We start from the raw sequence: 20,940 nt of genomic DNA, 5'->3' as shown, positions 1-20,940 counted from the left end.
CTGTGAGTCACTGGTGTCATTGTTTAGTGCTGTGAGTCACTGGTGTCATTGTGTCGTGTTGTGAGTCACTGGTGTCATTGTGTAGTGCTGTGAGTCACTGGTGTCATTGTGTAGTGCTGAGTCACTGGTGTTATTGTGTAGTGCTGTGGGTCACTGGTGTCATTGTGTAGTGCTGAGTCACTGGTGTCGTTGTGTAGTGCTGTGAGTCACTGGTGTCGTTGTGTAGTGCTGTGAGTCACTGGTGTCGTGTAGTGTTGTGAGTCACTGGTGTCATTGTGTCGTGTTGTGAGTCACTGGTGTTATTGTGTAGTGCTGTGAGTCACTGGTGTCATTGTTTAGTGCTGTGAGTCACTGGTGTCATTGTGTCGTGTTGTGAGTCACTGGTGTCATTGTGTAGTGCTGTGAGTCACTGGTGTCATTGTGTAGTGCTGAGTCACTGGTGTTATTGTGTAGTGCTGTGGGTCACTGGTGTCATTGTGTAGTGCTGAGTCACTGGTGTCGTTGTGTAGTGCTGTGAGTCACTGGTGTCGTTGTGTAGTGCTGTGAGTCACTGGTGTCGTGTAGTGTTGTGAGTCACTGGTGTCATTGTGTAGTGCTGTGAGTCACTGGTGTCATTGTGTAGTGTTGTGATTCACTGGTGTCATTGTTTAGTGCTGTGATTCACTGGTGTCATTGTGTAGTGCTGTGAGTCACTGGTGTCATTGTGTAGTGTTGTGATTCACTGGTGTCATTGTTTAGTGCTGTGAGTCACTGGTGTCGTTGTGTAGTGCTGTGAGTCACTGGTGTCATTGTGTAGTGCTATGAGTCACTGGTGTCATTGTGTAGTGTTGTGATTCACTGGTGTCATTGTTTAGTGATGTGATTCACTAGTGTCATTGTGTAGTGCTGTGAGTCACTGGTGTCATTGTGTAGTGGTGTGTGTCATGGGTGTCATTATGTACTGGTGTGAGTCACTTGTGTCATTGTGTAGTGCTGTGATTCACTAGTGTTATTGTGTAGTGCTATGAGTCACTTGTGTCATTGTGTAGTGCTGTGAGTCACGGGTGTCATTGTGTAATGCTGCGAGTCACTAGTGTCATTGTGTAGTGCTGAGTCACTGGTGTCATTGTGTAGTGCTGAGTCACTGGTGTCATTGTGTAGTGCTGCGAGTCACTGGTGTCGTTGTGTAGTGCTGTGAGTCACTGGTGTCATTGTGCAGTGATGTGAGTTACTGTTGTCATTTTGCAGTGCTGTGAGTCACTAGTGTCATTGTGTAGTGCTGCGAGTCACTGGTGTCGTTGTGTAGTGCTGTGAGTCACTGGTGTCATTGTGCAGTGATGTGAGTCACTGTTGTCATTTTGCAGTGCTGTGAGTCACTGGTGTCATTGTGTAGTGCTGTGAGTCACTGGTGTCATTGTTTAGTGCTGTGATTCACTAGTGTCATTGTGTAGTGCTGTGAGAGTGCTAAATGACATCAAATTTGGGTTCATCTGTATTCTCATAAATGGTGCAAATAATCGACCATTAATGGTAACATATACATGTTTAACATTTGAATATAATTCTGTGATATCAAATCTTAAATGGACAAAAGTTAGAATTTACAAAAGAGAGGCCGTATGGGTAGCCCCAGTATAGTATATAGAGTGGTGTATACAGCGTAATATATTTAGTGTAGTATATATCGTGTATATATATTGGAAGGTGCTGCAGTAAGCTGGATACAGAGTCGTGCCGCTAATACTTGCGTCATTCGTCCCGGGTAAGACTCTTGGCTGACCCCAGCTTTTCGTTTAGGTTTTCACCAAATATGTAAACTTCTACAGCTGTAAAACTGGATACTGGTTACCGTTTAAAGCGGCCTCAAATCAATCTCACTCTAAGACTCACCCAAGACTCAATAACACAAAATAACGTTAATACACTTTATTCAATGTTTATACATGTTCTTGTCAAATAGGACAACATATTTACTTGTATATTAAACAAATATGTATACGTGAATGAGAGAAAGCACTCGTGTATAAGTAATATCATAAGCAATAAGGCCAGGGTGAATTAATTATTGGATTATCATGTTGGGATTAAGCAAAGCTTGAAATGAGGGCTCGATGGTCTATAGCAGTAATAGGGCGGTCGGGTAGCCTAGTGGTTAAAGCGTCCGCTCGTCGCGCTGAAGGCCCGGGTTCGATTCCCCACATGGGTACAATGTATGAAACCCATTTCTGGTGTCCCCGCCGTGATATTGCTGGAATATTGCTAAAAGCGGCGTAAAACGATACTCACTCACTCACTGACTACAGCAGCAGTACCACAACAACTTTCCATTCGTTTCCTTGCTACGTCTTAAAGCGAGAATAGACAAGGTAATAGTCCGCCTCAGTGGTCTAGTGGATAGAGCAATAAAACCGGCATTAGTCCGGACAAGTACACACACACACACACACACACACACACACACACACACACACTCGCTTGAACGTCGCTGTACAAGTGCAGTAATCTTGAACGTAACGTTGAACTCCATTCAGCTCACCTCAATCATACTGCGACAGATTTAACACGATTTTCAAATAGATACAAATTTCTTACGAGTATTGCAACATCTGAGAGGCACCTATAACGCCTTCAATTTAGACTCCTTGCACTGTGGGGCAGCCTCGTGGTTAAAGGGTTCGCTCGTCACGCTGAAGGCCCGGGTTCGATTCCCGACATGGGTACTATGTGTGAAGCCCATTTCTGGTGTCCCCCGCCGTGAATATTGCTAAAAGCGGCGTAAAACCAAACTCACTCTCTCACTCCTAGCAGTAGAGGGCATGAAGGTTGGGCCTTGACGCCAGCCTAGTGATTTCAGCAGCTGGTTTGACAAGTTGTAAAGAAGCAAGGACGGTATATTCGATTATTGCCTGTTGAAAATAATAGAGATGAAAAAGTAAATGATTAACATTATTTTGTTGGATGATTATGTTTATGTCCAGCGACAGTTTATTGATATCGATGTCCATGGACAGCGGCCATCCACCGATAAATCGGTTAATCGTTACATCTCTGATTGAGACAGTCATACATGGAATTCAATCTAGACAGCTGCAGCGCCACCTTACGAATTAACAAAGTCCATCTTACTGTGGGCACAGATAGAATGTCGTCACAGATACAACTGTTTCGTCAACAAGGATAAGAAACAAGAGCACTGTTTCTTGGAATCAAATTCCTGCTGTCTGGCATTCGACTTGAAATTAACCGCCAACCGTCTGTTTACCAGCGTCAGGAGTTTGCAGATCTCAAGTTGTCCGCCATATTCCTCCATGACGTCACACAAGGTATGGATGAAACAGGACCCGCTCTTTACATTCCGGTAGCTGAAGTAACCTGATGGGAATACACGTTAGAAAACATTGGAACATTTGTTCACAAAAATGTTCAATAATAATGTTTTCTTCACATCTTTCCTCCTCGTTTTCATTTTTTACAGAAAACTTATGTTCAGAATCTAATTGTCAGTGATGACCTGGAATTATTCGAGTTAACTCAAACACACGTTTCCATAGTCAGTGCTTCAAATGCAGGTTTTCTATATACTATATTCCTCCCTCACCGATACTGATCGCCGTTATACTATAACATAGCTACGATTCACTCCTTCATAACGTTCCAATAGAGTTCGATGCTGATTTTAGTCGTCAAAGGGAGTTGCGTCCCTTGTGCACGCAAGAAACCTTTCATTGTGGGTTCTTCAACCGGTAAGTCAAAATTATGTGTCTAGGTTTGTCAGCAACATACCCGTGCTAGTGGGTTTCGCCAAATTGGTAAACGTCTGAGACCTGCATAACTTCGGGTTTTCCTGCTACATTAAGCAGACACGCCGTGAAATCATGGATTACTGTTCAATCAGAGAACGTTGCGCCAGGGTCGAGCCAAGAAAAGTGGCCTTAATGTGGCAAGGGTAGAAAAGGCTTTGATATAGGGTTGTGGACACGCCTGCCTCGGGAAGATGACCAGTTGGATGTGTGGTATGCGTTCGCGGTGACGTGTGACCTATTTTCATAACTAAAAGGACGAGTACTCTTATTTGTTGTGAACATATCACATATGAAATAGGTATGGTATTTTGACACCTACAGCTATATAAGATAAGTATAGGCCGTGTTGGGTAGACGTCAAAAGACGGAACAACTGACTACAGTAGGGGGCTATCTCACCATGCACTGTAGAGTGTATGTACAGGAAGTCCACCTCGTAGGGCAGGTTCTGGAAAAGACCTTCATCACTCTCGTTGTCGTCATCTTCATCATCCTCACGGTCATAGAAGACTGCAGCATCAGCGACATCCTGTCCCTCGTCCACCTGATCGCCCTGACAGGCCTGCAACAACCAGGGTATTACAAAAGAATTATAACCAAAAATTGAACGTATTTACATCGCACACAGGCAAACACCTCTCGTGGCCCGCTTTGACAAGGCACTATATTATTTTTTGCTTGAGTCGATCAGACATATTGTACAGGGACCTTCACAATAAAACTGGTGAATGGTGAATTACCTCCCTTGGTATGTGATGGTCTGTCCCTTGAGGTGAACTGAAATTGATTATTGCACTTATATAGCGACGTGTGTGTGTGTGTGTGTGTGTGTGTGTGTGTGTGTGTGTGTGTGTGTGTGTGTGTGTGTGACTGCTTGTGCTAATGTCGGTTTGATAATGCTATCCCACTGAGATACCATGCCGCAGTTCAACATGGATACCTCACTCACACACAGTATGCCGAGCCGACCAGTCTTGTTTTATCCCCTTAATGACGAGCGCTAGGCGGGGTAACAACACGGAGGCGAGCCTATCCTTTTAGAGCAGAAAACTGTAAAACGTCTTAAGTCTTACAACATATACGCAACCCCCATATAAAATTATTCGCAGAAATGATAACATCCTCAAAATGGATTCTTACATTAAGAAAGAACACAACCCATAGTTGCCCTTTAACATTTAAGGTATAGCACATATGCACAAGACCAACACGCCTAAGACGGTTTTGAACAAGTACGATCTGTCTTGCATTTCAACTCCTTTTACTTGTTTGAGATGCCGTTCATTTTCAAAGTAAAGTATGAGATGAGAACTGTTATCTATTTTTCTTGAACCGTACAAAATGCGAAAGGTTGATCTTGTCAGACAGTGTATCGCCCTAACCAAACTTATAAGGAATTACGATTTTTATCCGCTTCTTAACTGTCCCGTCGCAACAGGTCCGCTCCACTTAGTCAGAACCAGTCTAAGCAGTATTGTAACCCGGAGGAGTTTCGTTTGGAGAATGCGAATGAGTGAGTATGGTTTTACGCCGCGTTTAGCAACATTCCAGCAATTCACGGCGGGAGACACTAGAAATGAGCTTCATACATTGGCCCCATGTGGGGAATCGAACCCGGACCTTCGGCATGACGAGCGAACGCTTGAACCTATAGACTACCTGACCGCCCCTCGAATGGAGCATGCAGTGGAGAGTAGCACGTATATGATAGGATGATATTATCAAATATTGACATCATTTCCAAATCTGAGTCAACCCATAGCATACAATTGACCAAGCTTTTCAGTATTTAGTCTGTATGGATTAACATCAGTTACGCTAAATGTGGCTACTTTCAAGTAAATGGCGTAAACAGCCATGTGTCATAGCAGCCTGTAGTTCCTTACGTTCACTACAGGAGCTGGTCTTAATGTGTCACTGTACTACAGCTTCTTCGTATTGATGACCAAGATTGCTCTTTCTGGTTATGCTGGGAGTCACTGTCACCTTGGTTTGTTTTGTTTGTTTGTTGTTTAACGCCGCACTTAGCAATCCAGTGATTTACATCATGTGCATCGATCCACGCAAATTTGGATACGATGACAAGCATCAACCAAGTCAGCGAGCCTGACCACCCGATCCCGTTAGTCGCCTCTTACGACAAGCATAGTGGCCTTTTAAGGCAAGCATGGGTTGCTGAAGACCTATTCTACTGAGAGTTATATTCAATGTAAATTCAAAACAATTGTCAAATATTTTCACTGACAGTTTGCACCAAACAAATTTCAAATTATGTAAAATGTATTCACGAGATGTGCTGTCAAAAAATTCACCGAATATAACAGACTACATGTATATTTACAAATGCGAAATTCAACTTCAGTAACAACGATCAGTTGTGTTCTATCTGTGTTCTGTCTTCTGAACATCAGAGGCTGTCTGAAGCTAGCGGGCCTGACGTGGAAGCAAAGCTGGGAGCATAGATGGAGGTCGGAGCCGGATGTTGTGCTCCCCGAATAGGTTGCGTACCGTTCTGCCACAAACTGGTCTGCCCAGGAAATGTCCGACCTGTAAATGTGGAGGTTTGGTGTCGATTCCTTCGATGCACCAACCGAATACGGTTGTCTTGTTGACGTGACGTCACACGTGGACGACCGGCTCTCGTCAAGTCATGAGTGTTGCCCTGCTTCAGATAATGTCTCAAAAGAGAGGATATTGTGTTTCGATCAACATTAAAATGCCTGTCAACTTCGTTTTGCGCAATTCCTGTTTGCAGCATACCAACGGTGCGATGACGTTATTTTTCTCAAGCCGTGGCAGTGCGCAAGGGCTATACGGTTAAACAAAGTGTTTGTATGAGCACCTGACAACTCAACAATCAGTGTGTGCTGCTCGCGATCAAAATCCACGTGTGTGAGTATCATGCTTCCAACAAACACCAATCCCATTACGGGTCACGTCAGACCGACCTTGCGCGAACTTTGACCGACCAATAGAATGACCAATCAGAAGGCATCTTTCTCGTGCTTTACGCCACTAATTTCAAATAGGCGACTACGCTTCGAAACATATTTTGACATATTCTCGATTACAAATTTGAAACCTAAACAAAAGAACATTCATAATTGATGGTATAGATTGTATGGATTCAGTCGTTAAACCCGTAACTATCGTTCGGAATACCCCGTGTTAAAGTTTTCGAGGTTGTATGATTAGAAATCACATTCCGACTGTCACTTTCATGATCTGGTAAGCGTAATTAACTTTCAGAACAAATATATTTTTAATAAATTATATAATGTACAGTTCCTTTTTTCCGTTATTATATATATTCCATTCCGGGCGGTAGGAAGCCTAGTGGTTAAAGCGTTCGCTCGTCACGCCGAGAAGCCGTGTTCGATTCTCCACATGGGTACAATGTGTGAAGCCCATTTCTGGTGTCCCCCGCCGTGATGTTGCTGGAATACTGCTAAAAGCGGCGTAAAACCATATTCACCCACTCAGTCACTCACTATATTCCATTCCAGTATGTCTTGGGTAGCAGAACAATGTCAATAATATGAATCATATAATATTGTATTCTATAAGTAATAAGTAGTACTTCTAAAACAAGTAAACAAAAGAATCAAAATATCTTGGAAGACTTACATTGATGATGAATATCTTCGGTTTCCCAATCAGTGTCGGACAACGTCCGCCGGCGAAATACGAGATAAGAGTCTTCATGTGAACTGTTCGCCCGTCCGTGCACGTCACGTGGTCCTCAGAGCCGTGCGTCATGATGACACAGATGAAACAGTCACGCTTGCTGTGGTCCGATGCGGCTTCTGGATGAGATGGTGTTTTAGTTCGACCAAAATGATGTACTGTGCCCTGGCAGATCAATGCATTTTTGTTGCTCAACGCCACACTCAGCAATATTCCAGCTATACGACGGCGGTCTGTAAATAATCGAGTCTGGACCAGACTGCCCCGTGATTAACATCATGAGCATCGATCCACGCAAATCTGGATACGATGACAAGCAGCAACCAAGTCAGCGAGCCTGACCACCCGATCCTGTTAGTCGCCTCTTACGACAAGCATAGTCGCCTTTTACGACAAGCATGGGTTGCTGGAGACCTGTTCTACCTACTGAGAGTTTTATTCAATGTAAATTCTGTGTGTGTGTGTGTGTGTGTGTGTGAGAGAGAGAGAGAGAGAGAGAGAGAGAGAGAGAGAGAGATCGTGCCATAGTTTTAACATGAATACTCAGGACACTGACTCCGACATGTCCTTGTTTTTTTCCCTTTATGCCGAGCGCCAGGCAGGGTAACAACAATCTTCTTACATCTTATGGTGTGACGCTGCCAGGTGAAGACGCTTTCCACTTACCTCAACCGAGACAATTGTATTATAGGAGATCAAGGGGGACATGCATGGGGGACTCAGACTGATACGCTTCCTGTGTACAACTACAAAGTCCTGAACACTCACTCGACATGAGGCATGCCTGCAGCGTGTCCGCCGTAACGTCTTCGACTTTGTCGACGTCAAAGCCGCGGCTGACAAGTGTATCTGTCATTCTCTTGGCATCCACCTCGGCTCCGTTACGGCTGCTGATTGTGCTGAAGTTCTGGTTGCATATTATCAGTGCCAAGCCTCGCTCTTGACGGTTCAGCTTGTACTGGACTGGACCGGAAGTAATGTCACCGAAACCCTTTGATGAGGTTTTGGCGGCTTGCACGTTGTGACTCGGGGATGATGGCGTTGCTCTAAGGACAGAAACATGTTTCACTTTTAAAGCTTGTGCGTTACAAAGCGTCAACACGAGAACAGTACAAGGCTACACTTGACCATGTATGTATTCTGTAAAAAGGATTTTGTTGATGGAAGATAGCCCCTTAATACTAGATTTGCACAATATCCTATTCCAACCAATCCAACAGTACCATGCTGCACTTGACCATGTTTATTTTCTGTAAAAACGACTTTGTTACTGGGATATAGCCCATAAATACTAGATTTGCACAATATCCTTTTCCAACCAATCCTGTGAAAATTATACAATCGAAAGGAGTGAGTGAGTTGGGTTCAAGGCCGTAATCCAGTTACATCATGGCGTGTCTGCTGAATGTGGGAGGAAAGCCCGAAGTGATGCAGGCCTTAGACGTTTACCACTTTGCTAAAACACGAGCACGAGTATGGTGCTGACAAACCTGGAAACAATTGGGGCTAACCGGAATTCTAACCCTCTAAAATAGGTTGCTGGCGTGCCCAAGGGACGCAACTCTGCTCAGCAAATTGCGGCGCCTTTTGAGGACAGGGCCATCCGTTCCCCTACGATCTAAATAAAGCAGCCATGTGGTGGGACATGGGCCCAGGGTCAGTTATAACATGGAGATATGACACACTTGAGTCAATCCTTTACATACGAGTCGGGTTACTAAAATATGCACGCACGCACGTTGAAGCTTATACACCAGACATAATATCACATACGTACAATAACCATGCACTCGAATCCTCACACGCACACAGACAGAGATGCTAAAGATTCAACTTACACAGGAGCGTTGGTCCAGCAGGTAGCGTCCACTTCGTCAAGGCCTGTCGAAGGGGTTGAGAACAGGCGTAAAGTACATTATTAACAAGTCAAAACACTTCGAAAAGAGATTATATCTCTATGACAGAGTGTGCCAACTCCTTTTGCACTCCAGTGCACTACGCTGGATGCCATGACTTGATAATGTTTATCTGGTACGCTGATTAACACCTTTTTTTTTGGTTCAAAAAGTGACAAATCAATAAAATATTTATCTCAAGTCTGATGAACACGCATGGTTATGCATTCATTGTAAAATCTAAGTCTAACTACTTAATACCAGCTGTGTACACTGGTCAAGAGATCTTAAGTTGGTTGCGAAGACAAATTAAGTGGTATGTCGGATGCCAAGAGAGGGGTGTTAGCATGCTAATGATAATCAGAAGATATGTTTTTTAAGTGAGTGAGTGAATGTTGTCTGCCACGGTCAGCAATAGTCAAGCTACATTATGGCCGGGCAACGAGTGAGTATTTGTTTGTTTGTTTTATGTTGTTTAAGGCCGCACTTAGCAATACTCCAGCTCTATGACGGCGGTCAGTAAATAGTCGAGTTTGGACCTGACAACCCAGTGATTAACACCATCAGTATCGATCAACGCAATTGGAATCCATGACGTGCATCAACCAAGTCAGCGAGTCGGACCACCCGATCCCGTTAGTTAGCATCGTCGCCGTGTACGGCAAGTATGGGCAATGACTGAGTGCGTTGGGTTTAACGCCGCTTTGAACAAAATTCCAGTTACATCACGGCGTGTCAGCTTCATTTGGGATGAAAGCTCGAAATGATGCAGATCCCAGAGTTTCTTGTGAAACTCACAAGCACGGGTATGGTGCTGACAAATCTAGAAACATGATTCATGGTGTTCCCCGTCTGGAATATTGCTACAAGGCGGCGTAAAACCATATTCACTCACTCTCTATATATATTTGTTCTTTTTCTATAAAATGAAAGTCTGTTTGGGTGATAATAGTAGGCCGACCCAAATGTGGGTGTGTAAAAATTGTGATCCAGATCTTAAAATGAAATAATCCTGTGATCTCATAATCCTGTTGTCGTCTGCTTCGCTGACACAATACAACACCCACGAGTTTCAACACAACTGCGCTACACTTACATAGTGAATAGCTTGGTTGGTTGGTTTGTTGTTTAACGCCACACTCACCACTATTCCAGCTATATGACGGCGGTCTGTAAATAATCGAGTCTGGACCAGACAATCCAGCGATTGACGTCATGCGCATCGATCCACGCAATTGGAATACGATGACATGCATCAACCAAGTGAGCGAGCCTGACCACCCGATCCCGTTAGTCGCCTTTTAAGACAAGCATGGGTTGCTGCAAAGATACCAAGCAGGCATAATTATCACAGTTTTCATTGATCACATAATAATTTCAGCATACCCTCATAACATCGATATCAATAATAAAGAAGGATTATATTCACGTTCAGTTGAGACAGAAACAATTGGCGACCCGCGTGACTGATTTCAACTCCGTCGACATTTAAAGACTAGCTGTCTTACCTCCGTCATCCATGTTGGATTTTCAAAACACGCTTCAGCTCTTCAATTTGGGAAGACTGCCCATTGATTCGGTGAAATATGTCGAACACTGTAAACAATAACCCTAGACAGTCGAGCCGCCATACATCAAGGCAAGTTGTTTCTTGTAAAAAACGTCGCTGTTGCTGGTAACTTGCCAAGAGGCCCTCTAAGGGTGGATTTAAAATCGCGACGATGAGACGTACGTGACTGGAACAACGTATGGTCCTATATATACCATATGTGCAAGTGTTATTCAGTGTATCATTTAACAAAAAATAAATAGAAAACTGTTGTTTCGTTTATTATCCTGCTCTATACTGAAGTCGACAATAGTGCCTATAGCCGTGAATGACGTTGAGAATTCGTTTTCGGATAAATCGAACACTCTAAGCCGAAGTTTGACACAACTATTCATATTTAGTAAGGTATCGCCAATAGGTGTTAAACAAACAACAACATCCACCCACCTCTCTCACTCTCTCACACTGTGTGTGTTCCAATTATCATAGAGCGCATGCATGTTATAGCTCAATGTCAATCCTCAACTTGTTCACCTCGATACGACCCCTCACCAGAGATGTCTTCTTATAGGACTAAACTGCCTGATTTTGATGAGATAGATTGTAGGGTTGCCCCGTAGTTTTCAATAACTTATCATACCACATATCCGGATCTCTACGTTACTCAGCGGTCCACGACGTCTCATATAGGTATGTATATTTACATAAAGAAACAGTCCGTCAAGGGGGTATGTTTCTTCCTGAATTATAAGCAGATCAATACATCTATATGGCTTACTTATATACATATGACCTACATACATGAGTTCGCCCACCGTCCTCAGCCGCATGGATCACAAGTGGTTTTGCAACGATTACTTGATGGTGATGAATTATCTCCCTTTGTTTGGCGTTCTGAGTGTATGTCAATGTTCAGATTTCGGATGTTGTGTCCGGTGGCCACCTGCTTAGCACACTACTCATATGCAGCTATGTTACACTTTTTCTAACGAAGTTCTTGCTTATTCATTTCACCACTACTTCCACCTTGTTTTAGCCCCTCAATCCCAAGCGCCAGACAGGGTAACAACAAGTACCATCTTTTAACGTCTTTTGGAATGACGCGGCTGGGGATCGAACCCCGGACCTTCCGCTCTCCGGGCGGACGCTCTACCATTAGACCACGGAGGCGGTCCTTTACATGAAGATCGAGTGCCATTAACCTGCTGGGTGAAGAGTTCAGTGTTGTCAGTAAAAATGATATTTCTTTTGGATTGGCACCAAACATTTCTAACATCATTATCATACTTATGATACTATTATACTAGGATTATACAATCCTGTCCATATTTGACTCATTGTGAATTTCTGAAAATAAAGTAAGAAACATGTTTGAAATGTCAACATTGCCTATCTTGGTGAAACTCACAATCACAGATGCTGACAAACCAAGGATCATAATCAGGACCAGTCTGGGATTCGAACCCCCGAACAGAGGAATCTGCACACCTAATGGACAACCCTGGTTTGAATCTATCTGGATACCATTCATTCTGGATACAAATTTTCCATGCCAACCTGCAATTAATTGTCGAACCCTTATGAGGCCCCATTTAGTACAAAGGGGGTTCCCCCGTGGTTTCTAGGAACGCGTCCCCGCAGTTACGGCTATTTATAGATCCCATAACATTCTCAAGTATCATAGTGTCGGGCGTTTGATAAACAGGATAAGAATGACTTGAGCCGTGCCGTTTGTTGGTGAATTATTGACACTGATCGACGCGTGTGTTACATCGTTCCAAGAAATAGACAAGAAATAATACACAGTATATGCAGCTACCTCAAGCACGACATATCACCAGGCTTGACAATACGTCGCAGCGCCTGAGCTAAATAGGTTAGTGGATCTACCCCGTTCGCCTGTCTGAAATGTAAGCGATGTTTTTGTTATTATCAATGATTGATTACTTTCGGGTCGGTAAGTGACAACAACAGGAAATACTCGAATGATAACACAGTTATGTCACCTGTCTTGATAACATGCATTATAAGTAGTTGAAGTCATATTGGGTTTTGTGTTGGTGAGTCTATGAGTGTTGGGGGTAGTCCGTTAGATGCGGGTCAAGATGGCCATATGTCAATTTGTCTTTTGTAAATTTGATTTTTGTTATTGTTTTAAGTTGCAAGATATTTTCTGATTTTTAATTTTGTTGCAGAAACACATCACGGCATTTGCAACATGGCAGGTAGGTTGTCGTGGATGAAGAGCATCAAACAAGTGACCAATAGCATGAGTAACGAGCCATGCACACCATTGGGGCACGCTGACACACAGTCAGTCATCCATTGTTACCATCCGATCCTCGTTAGTCGGCTGGGGCATGGACAATCAGCTTTGTCCCCTTTATCTATCATGTCTCATGCATTGGAATTCGTAGGCCTACGAATTCACGTCATATTTACAATAATATAATATGCATGGTGCTTTTATAGATCCCGTATTCGATTCCCGACATGGGTACAATGTGTGAAGCCCATATCTGGTGCCCCCCTGCCGTGATATTGCTGGAATATTGCTAAAAGCGGCGTAAAACCATACTCACTCACTCACTGTATAGATCTACGTGATTATATGCCTTGGAGATTTTATATACGAAGTGCTTATTATGTATTTTCAGGTTCTTACGACGAGACGGATAGCTGCAATAGATCTAAAACCAAGATCAAATACATCGGGTAAGATACCCCTTTTTTCGTCTCATTAATTCCTATTTCGATTAAGGGTCTTGAATAGAAACAATTATTACACGGCTTTAAATAGTGAATATAGAAAACGTTTTACACTTCTCCGTGTGCTTGGTCCCTTATTGTGGGACTTGAAATAACAGCAGCCAGTCGAGTGCAAAGCTATCTTCCCGAGGCAAGGGAGTTAACTGACGATAAAAATCCAGTTGTCACCCTTGCCGAACTAGGCTGGAATTCCAGAGTTACATTTGGGCTGGACTAACGAGTCTATGCATAGTCCAATCAAAATCACGTAACGAACCCGACATCCGGTTCGAAAACAACATGGATTTCTAATGAAAATTTCGGTCGGCTGAAGGATTTGCAAAAAATTGTGTACCGCCAAGTGGGCGTCGACAGATATTTAGCAAATCTTTTCATGATTTTAATTAAGGTGCTCAAGTGATTTGATACACTTCACGAGGAAAGGCCGCTTTTATTACAATATTGAAGGTCTTGACTCGGCGCCGCAATTTTGTTTGGAGCAATTACAAGTAATATGAGAGGTGGAATCTGATTGGTCAATAGGAGGGACATAGAAGGGACATAACTCGTAATAGCCACTGGTGGCGCTACGATTGAGCCTGGAAATTCAAACCTAGTTCGTCAAGGGTGGAATGATTTATCCGGTCCATTATTGTATCCCAAACCATGTTTATTCTTTTCAGGAAAACCAATGTTTATGACAGTACATCATTTCCCTACTCCAGTACGTCCTCAGAGTGTGAACTGAAGAAGTATGACGTCACCAGAAACGGGAGGAAACTCGCGGTTGTCATCAACATCACAGAGTTTGAGAGCTCCACGGGGATGCCACAACGCACTCACGCCAAGACGGATGAAGCCGTCATCACTAACATGCTGGAACAGCTGCTGGGATTTGAAATTTTCCCCAAAGAAAACCTCACGTTACAAGATCTCATTGATCTCTTCGAGGAAAGTAAGTGCCAAACTCAAACTGACACGTATGCATATCTCGTCTTGTAGAAAGTAGAGGCATGACAAGAAACTCTGTTTGGTACCCCGGAGTGTGTCAGTATGGCTTTACGTCGCTTTAGCAATATTCCAGCAATATTCCAGCAATAATTAGGAGGAATACGACCAGCGAACACTTAAACCATTAGGCTACCTTGGTCGACTGGAAAGGAAAACTTTGCAATAGTGGCATTAAAGTTATGTGAGTCATGTTCATATGAGTGAGTGAGTTGGGTTTAACGCCGCTTTTAACAGTATTCCAGTTATATCACGGCGTGTCAGCTTAATGTGGGAGGAAAGCTCGAAGTGATGCAGGTCTCAGACGTTTACCACTTCGATGAAACCCACGAGCACAGGTATGGTGCTGACAAACCTAGAAACATAATCAGGGCGAACCGGGATTCGAACCCACAATCATAGGTTTCTGGCTACCCAAGGGACGCAACTCTGCACAGCGAATCGCGGCGCCTTAGACGACTGGGCCACCCGTGCCCCCCATGTTCATATGACACGCAAACCTTTTAAACCCCCTCCGGATTTGAAAACGGGGGAGGGGGCGATTATAGCGATGAGCATGTCCGTTCCATCTGACTGTCCATTCCCCGTTTTCCCTTTTAAAGAAAAAGTTAATTGAATTACTATTCTTTAATCCTTTAGATTACCATGTCATTGCCTGTCACAATAATTTGTATGGCGTCTCTTAGCTGTGTTATGCTGCTACATGTGTCCAAACTCTGCCAAGGACATGTTCAACAAAGCTATCCAATGGCAAGGAATAAAAAAGTGGGGTGAAAAGTGGGGTATAAGTAGCCAAACTGCATTTCCGAATTGCACAAGACCACGGTATATGTCATCCCCAGTTTTTGTAACATGTATGTTTTTGAATTGTGACAATATAGACTAAAACAGATGAAATACGCAGATGCTTGAAATCTATAGCTCCGAACTAAGGGGCTTTCCTCCTTTGCAGGCGTCTTCTAGTTTATATCTGAATTTTGTGTATCCAGCCAAGCATCAATTGGATTTCTGGACCATTTACTTTTTTACGTCGCACTCCCTAATATTCCGACTATTTGAAGGCGATTTGTATGTCATCATGTCTGGCTCAGACAAAACAGTATATTGATACCGGCAGCGCCCATGTTGGATGACCTGTGTCAATCAAGTCACTGAGCCTGACCACCCGATCCATTGAGTCGCCTTTTTTGAAGCATAGGTTGATGGGGACTTAATCGAACGCGGAATCCCACAGAGCAAAAAAATGCTTATCATGCAGATGGGTTGGGGTTCGGACCGTCAATATGATGTTACAAATCACAGTTCATACAAACGCTATGTGTTTCCACCTAGTGCGTAGCTGGGACTACAAGCACGTAGACACGCTGGCCGTCGTCGTGATGTCGTATGGGGACAACAGGGAGATCTACACACATGATGGCCAGAAGGTGGAGATGAAAGTACTGCTTGACAACCTCAAGGGCAAGAAATGCAAGGGACTTGCGGGCAAGCCGAAGATTGTATTTATAAATGTAAATCAATAATTTATTTCAGATTTATAAGACCAATAAGTAACCAATACTTATGGGTTTGTTTACACTCCGTGAAACCGTTGCTCGTGTTTGGTTTAACGCCGCCTTTAGTAATATTCCAGTCATATCAAGGCACCCCCAAAAAGGGTAGAATAGGTCTTCAGCAACCAATGCTTGCCGTAAAAGGTGACTATGTTTGTCATGTGGCGACTAACGGGATCGGGTGGTCAGGCTCGCTGACTTTCTTGATGCATGTCATCGTATCCCAGTTGCGTGGATCGATGCTCAATTCAACCACTGGATTGTCTGGCCAGACTCGATTATTGTCAGACCGCCGTCATATAGCTGGAATATTGCTGAAGGCGCTTAACAAACGAACAAACACACAGTGTATCCATTTGGGGATTACAACCCGGACTTTCTGCCTGTCGGTTGAAGCTTTATCAACTGACGCCACCGCACTGCCTCAAACCTGTCAAGTATTGATGATGATCAGATATCCGACTTTATGAGTAACGGCTGACCATTGGAGCAGAAAGTTTGACGATAAATGTCTTATTTAATCAAAGACATGCTGCCAAAACCAACATAAAAAAAGTGCATTGTGAATACTTTGAAAACAAACTATTACCATTTTAGGATTAAAACATACCAGAAAGTGAAGATATTTACAAATTAAAATATGATATAATCATGTTCTTTTTATGTTTGTTGAAAAATGCATAAGTAAATTTCAACCAACGTAGGATATATGCACAACTATGACGGGGAAAAGAACGTCTTGTTACATGTTCCCACAGGCAGGGAAGTGGGAAGAGTCTCCTGAAGATCTGGAGGAAGATTATGATGAGGTTGATGCATGTGTCAGTCCGGATGTGGTGACAGAGCCCAAAGACAAGACCATCTGTATCCCAAAGGAGTGTGACTTCATCCATGTGTACTCGCCAGTAACATTTGGTATGTTAACCTTTTGGCTGTTGTCCCAACTCTTCTTTCCTGATGTTGACTTCCATCACAGACACACTTAACACCGAGGGGGGTTTGTGTAAATGATTTCCAATGAAATACCTGCTGTTGGCATATATCTCAGGAACATTGTCAAACCATGTCTTGGAACATGTGACGCCAGGACCGACTTCCTGCATGCTGGCAGTGTTTGTGTGGCATCTTACCCTGGCTATATACCAATTCTTATGGCCAATGGTGTGTCTGTACCTGACCATTTCACACATACATGTTTTCTATGGAAAAAAGCTGTTCTAAATATGTAATGTAATATATATGTGAGGCGGGTCAGTGCTTCTAGGCAGGAACTGCAGGGAAAGCATCTTTCATGAGTGTTTCATAAAAAAATATATACATGTATGCTGGAAAAAAAAAAGGATCAGGAATATATTTGGGGATGTTTTTTTTTGTAGTGAATACTGAGCATGCTATTTCATTAAAACCTTTTTGTTTTGTTCATTATAGTTTTCCCTGAATGAAGGAGCCAATCAAATAAAATCAAAATCAAATCAAATCTGGTCAGCCAAATTAATATCTTCAACTCTTTGTTCTGAAGGTCACCAAAAGACTGGCAGCGTGGAACAAGGGAACATATTCCTGACAGCTCTGAGCGAGATGTGTCTGAAACTTGACAATGGGCCTCTGGAGTTCTGTGACCTACTTACAAGAACCAACCGCCAAGTTGCACACCGAGTCAGGTCTGCCTCAAGCATCCCTGCCAGACCCTGCTTCTTCCTCTCAACTCTCACGAAGGAGCTCTACCTGACACCCAACACATAGACACCTGGGTGTAGGCTGTGCACAGTGCCAGACCCTGCTTCTTCCTCTCAACTCTCACGAAGGAGCTCTACCTGACGCCCAACACACCTGGGTGCAGGCTGTACACTCTGCTTCTTCCTCTCAACCCTCACCCAGGGACTCTACCTGACGCCCAACACATAGACACCTGGATGCAGGCTGTACGCCCTGCTTCTTCCTCTCAACTCTCACCAAGGAGCTCTACTTGACACCCGACACATAGACACCTGGATGCAGGCTGTACACCCTGCTACTTCCTCTCAACTCTCACCAAGGAGCTCCACCTGACACCAGACACATAGACACCTGAATGCAGGCTGTACACCCTGCTTCTTCCTCTCAACTCTCACCCAGGAGCTCCACCTGACACCCAACACATAGACACCTGGATGCAGGCTGTACACCCTGCTACTTCCTCTCAACTCTCACCAAGGAGCTCCACCTGACACCTGACACCAAACACATAGACACCTGGATGCAGGCTGTACACCCTGCTTCTTCCTCTCAACTCTAACCAAGGAGCTCCACCTGACACCCAACACATAGACACCTGGATGCAGGCTGTACACCCTGCTTCTTCCTCTCAACTCTAACCAAGGAGCTCCACCTGACACCCAACACATAGACACCTGGATGCAGGCTGTACACCCTGCTACTTCCTCTCAACTCTCACCAAGGAGCTCCACCTGACACCCGACACATAGACACCTGGATGAAGGCTGTACACCCTGCTACTTCCTCTCAACTCTCACCCAGGAACTCTACCTGACACCCAACACATAGACAACTGGGTGCAGACTGTACACCCTGCTTCTTCCTCTCAACTCTCACCCAGGAGCTCCACCTGACACCCAACACATAGACACCTGGATGCAGGCTGTACACCCTGCTTCTTCCTCTCAACTCTCACCAAGGAGCTCCACCTGACACCCGACACATAGACACCTGGATGCAGGCTGTACACCCTGCTACTTCCTCTCAACTCTCACCCAGGAACTCTACCTGACACCCAACACATAGACAACTGGGTGCAGACTGTACACCCTGCTTCTTCCTCTCAACTCTCACCCAGGAGCTCCACCTGACACCCAACACATAGACACCTGGATGCAGGCTGTATACCCTGCTTCTTCCTCTTAACTCTCACCAAGGAGCTCAACCTGACACCCGACACATAGACACCTGGATGCAGGCTGTACACCCTGCTACTTCCTCTCAACTCTCACCCAGGAACTCTACCTGACACCCAACACATAGACAACTGGGTGCAGACTGTACACCCTGCTTCTTCCTCTCAACTCTCACCCAGGAGCTCTACCTGACACCCGACACATAGACACCTGGGTGCAGGCTGTACACCCTGCTTCTTCCTCTCAACTCTCACCAAGGAGCTCCACCTGACACCCGACACACAGCTGCCTAAGTCAGGCTGTACACACAAGTAATGATAATCAACACGCGAAGCCTAGGGTTGTGTGTGCAAACACTGATCAGACAATACAGGTTCTCCAGGGACCCAACCCAGCTTGTTGCAGACGACACACAAGTCATGACTCTGCCTACATGTAATATACTACTCAAAAGAAGTTAAGGACCATCCAGTTTTTCTTATTACTTTTGTTAATCAGTTATGAAAGAATCAGGTGGTCTTTAACTTCTTTGAGCAGTAAGTATATATAGGACAAGTAACAGTACATTAGATGTTTATTATTGTACTGTTTCTGTTAACATGGTTAACAATCAGCATGCGAAGCCAAGCATGAAGACATTTATCAGACAGCATAGGTACTCAATGAATCAAACAGCAATCTTCTATTGTACAAGGGCAGTGTATTGCCATGGTGGTCTTTGTGGACATGTAAATGTTTTGTTGGTTCTCCAACAGTGCAGTATGCAATATTACAGCTACATCACTACAGTTTGTAAATAATCATGTCAACCAGACAAATAAGTGGTTGATATTATAAATTCATGTTTAATATTGTTGCATTAGATATATGTTTTTACTTCTGAGAAGACTTTGTTCTCTTCATGTGAAGACTGCAGTGGCCAGAGACTATATACGATGTATCTGATCAACCCTTAAGTAAAGTTTTGTACTTGTATCTTTTTATTTTCTAATCAATCAAACATGGAGTGTTGAAACAAGTAAGAACTATTTTTTAGTTATATCATGGTGTGTCAGATCAGCCTATAGTGAAGCAGGTCAAATACATTTTCCACTTTGGGAACACCAACGGGCATGGGAACCATTGTATGTTGCTGATAAACCATGACACAAACTCAGGGTTGATCGGGATTCGTGGCCACAATCTATGGTCTGTGGCATGGATTCGTATCCACAAACATAGGCTTGTGGTATGAATTCGTACCCACAATCACAGGCTTGTCGTATTGATTCGAACCCACAATCACAGGCTTGTCGTATGGATTCGAACCCCAAATCACAGGCTTGTGGTACCTGACAACTGTGCCACCTGTACCCCCAGCTGGGATCAGAACCCTAAAAAGCAAAAATCTCTTGCTACAAAACAGTGTTCAGTATGAAATACTGCTTCCCCTTTAGGGATCCACTTTGAATCCATTCCAAGCATTAGTTTGACACTAAGCTCTTTTTAACTGTTCCTGCCATAGTTCCTCAAGTTGTTTGTTCCTATGGTTACAGGTGCAACAGTTGCCAAGATCTACAATCACATCCGTTGTTTCTGTAACTGAGAAACAGCATATTTCTCCACAAAAAATAAAAAAAACTTCTTCAAACCGACTGTTGGAATATTTATCATCCATATGTACAGGTATGTCACATTTGTACAGGGAACAGGACAGCAAACAACTCAGGTCTGTACACAATAAAACAGTAGAGTGAGTGAGTGAGTTAGTGAGTGAGTGAAGGAGTGAGAGACAGTAAGAGTGAGTGAGTGAGTGAGTGAGTGAGGGAGTGAGTGAGAGACAGTAAG

The 20,940-nt window shown here is 43.7% G+C and overlaps 2 protein-coding genes across 3 annotated transcripts; one reads left to right on the top strand and one right to left on the bottom strand.

Annotated features, from left to right (window-relative positions):
* Positions 1-1,890: 1,890 nt before the first annotated feature.
* LOC124138238 (caspase-3-like) lies at positions 1,891-11,518 on the bottom strand. 2 transcript variants are annotated; one of them, XM_046504792.2, is made up of 7 exons: positions 11,361-11,518; positions 10,873-10,960; positions 9,308-9,350; positions 8,238-8,515; positions 7,410-7,588; positions 4,182-4,344; positions 1,891-3,351 (listed from the first exon to the last, which is right to left on the bottom strand). In XM_046504792.2, the coding sequence occupies exons 2-7, from the start codon at positions 10,883-10,885 to the stop codon at positions 3,128-3,130; spliced, it is 900 nt and encodes a 299-aa protein (XP_046360748.2). In that variant the 5' UTR covers positions 10,886-10,960; positions 11,361-11,518; the 3' UTR covers positions 1,891-3,127. The 2 variants fall into 2 exon arrangements, with proteins under 2 accessions (XP_046360748.2, XP_046360747.2); XM_046504791.2 differs by lacking the exon at positions 11,361-11,518 and having other exon boundaries at positions 10,873-11,118.
* A 1,437-nt stretch (positions 11,519-12,955) lies between these two features.
* On the top strand, positions 12,956-20,088 carry LOC124138235 (caspase-3-like). The gene is made up of 7 exons (XM_048384070.1): positions 12,956-12,973; positions 13,109-13,138; positions 13,571-13,628; positions 14,387-14,616; positions 16,002-16,180; positions 16,981-17,137; positions 17,742-20,088. Exons 2-7 carry the CDS (start codon positions 13,132-13,134, stop codon positions 17,963-17,965), a joined length of 855 nt encoding a protein of 284 aa, XP_048240027.1. The 5' UTR covers positions 12,956-12,973; positions 13,109-13,131; the 3' UTR covers positions 17,966-20,088.
* The last annotated feature ends 852 nt before the right edge of the window (positions 20,089-20,940 follow it).

The sequence above is a fragment of the Haliotis rufescens genome, unplaced genomic scaffold (assembly GCF_023055435.1).
Source record: "Haliotis rufescens isolate VD_foot unplaced genomic scaffold, xgHalRufe1.0.p SCAF_5, whole genome shotgun sequence".
Lineage (NCBI taxonomy): Eukaryota > Metazoa > Mollusca > Gastropoda > Lepetellida > Haliotidae > Haliotis > Haliotis rufescens.
The sequence above is the reverse complement of the archived record's forward strand: the minus strand, read 5'-3'. Positions and strand labels throughout refer to the sequence as shown.

What these genes read in the sequence shown, in the direction of transcription:
- LOC124138238 (XM_046504792.2), bottom strand. An exon ending in TGCTGGACCAACGCTCCTGT is followed by an intron (nt 8,516 to 9,307) that starts GTAAGTTGAATC and finishes TTCTGTCCTTAG; the next exon opens with AGCAACGCCATCATCCCCGA. An exon ending in CATACACTCTACAGTGCATG is followed by an intron (nt 3,352 to 4,181) that starts GTGAGATAGCCC and finishes TATTCCCATCAG; the next exon opens with GTTACTTCAGCTACCGGAAT.
- LOC124138235 (XM_048384070.1), top strand. An exon ending in CATTGATCTCTTCGAGGAAA is followed by an intron (nt 14,617 to 16,001) that starts GTAAGTGCCAAA and finishes GTTTCCACCTAG; the next exon opens with TGCGTAGCTGGGACTACAAG. An exon ending in CGAAGATTGTATTTATAAAT is followed by an intron (nt 16,181 to 16,980) that starts GTAAATCAATAA and finishes ATGTTCCCACAG; the next exon opens with GCAGGGAAGTGGGAAGAGTC.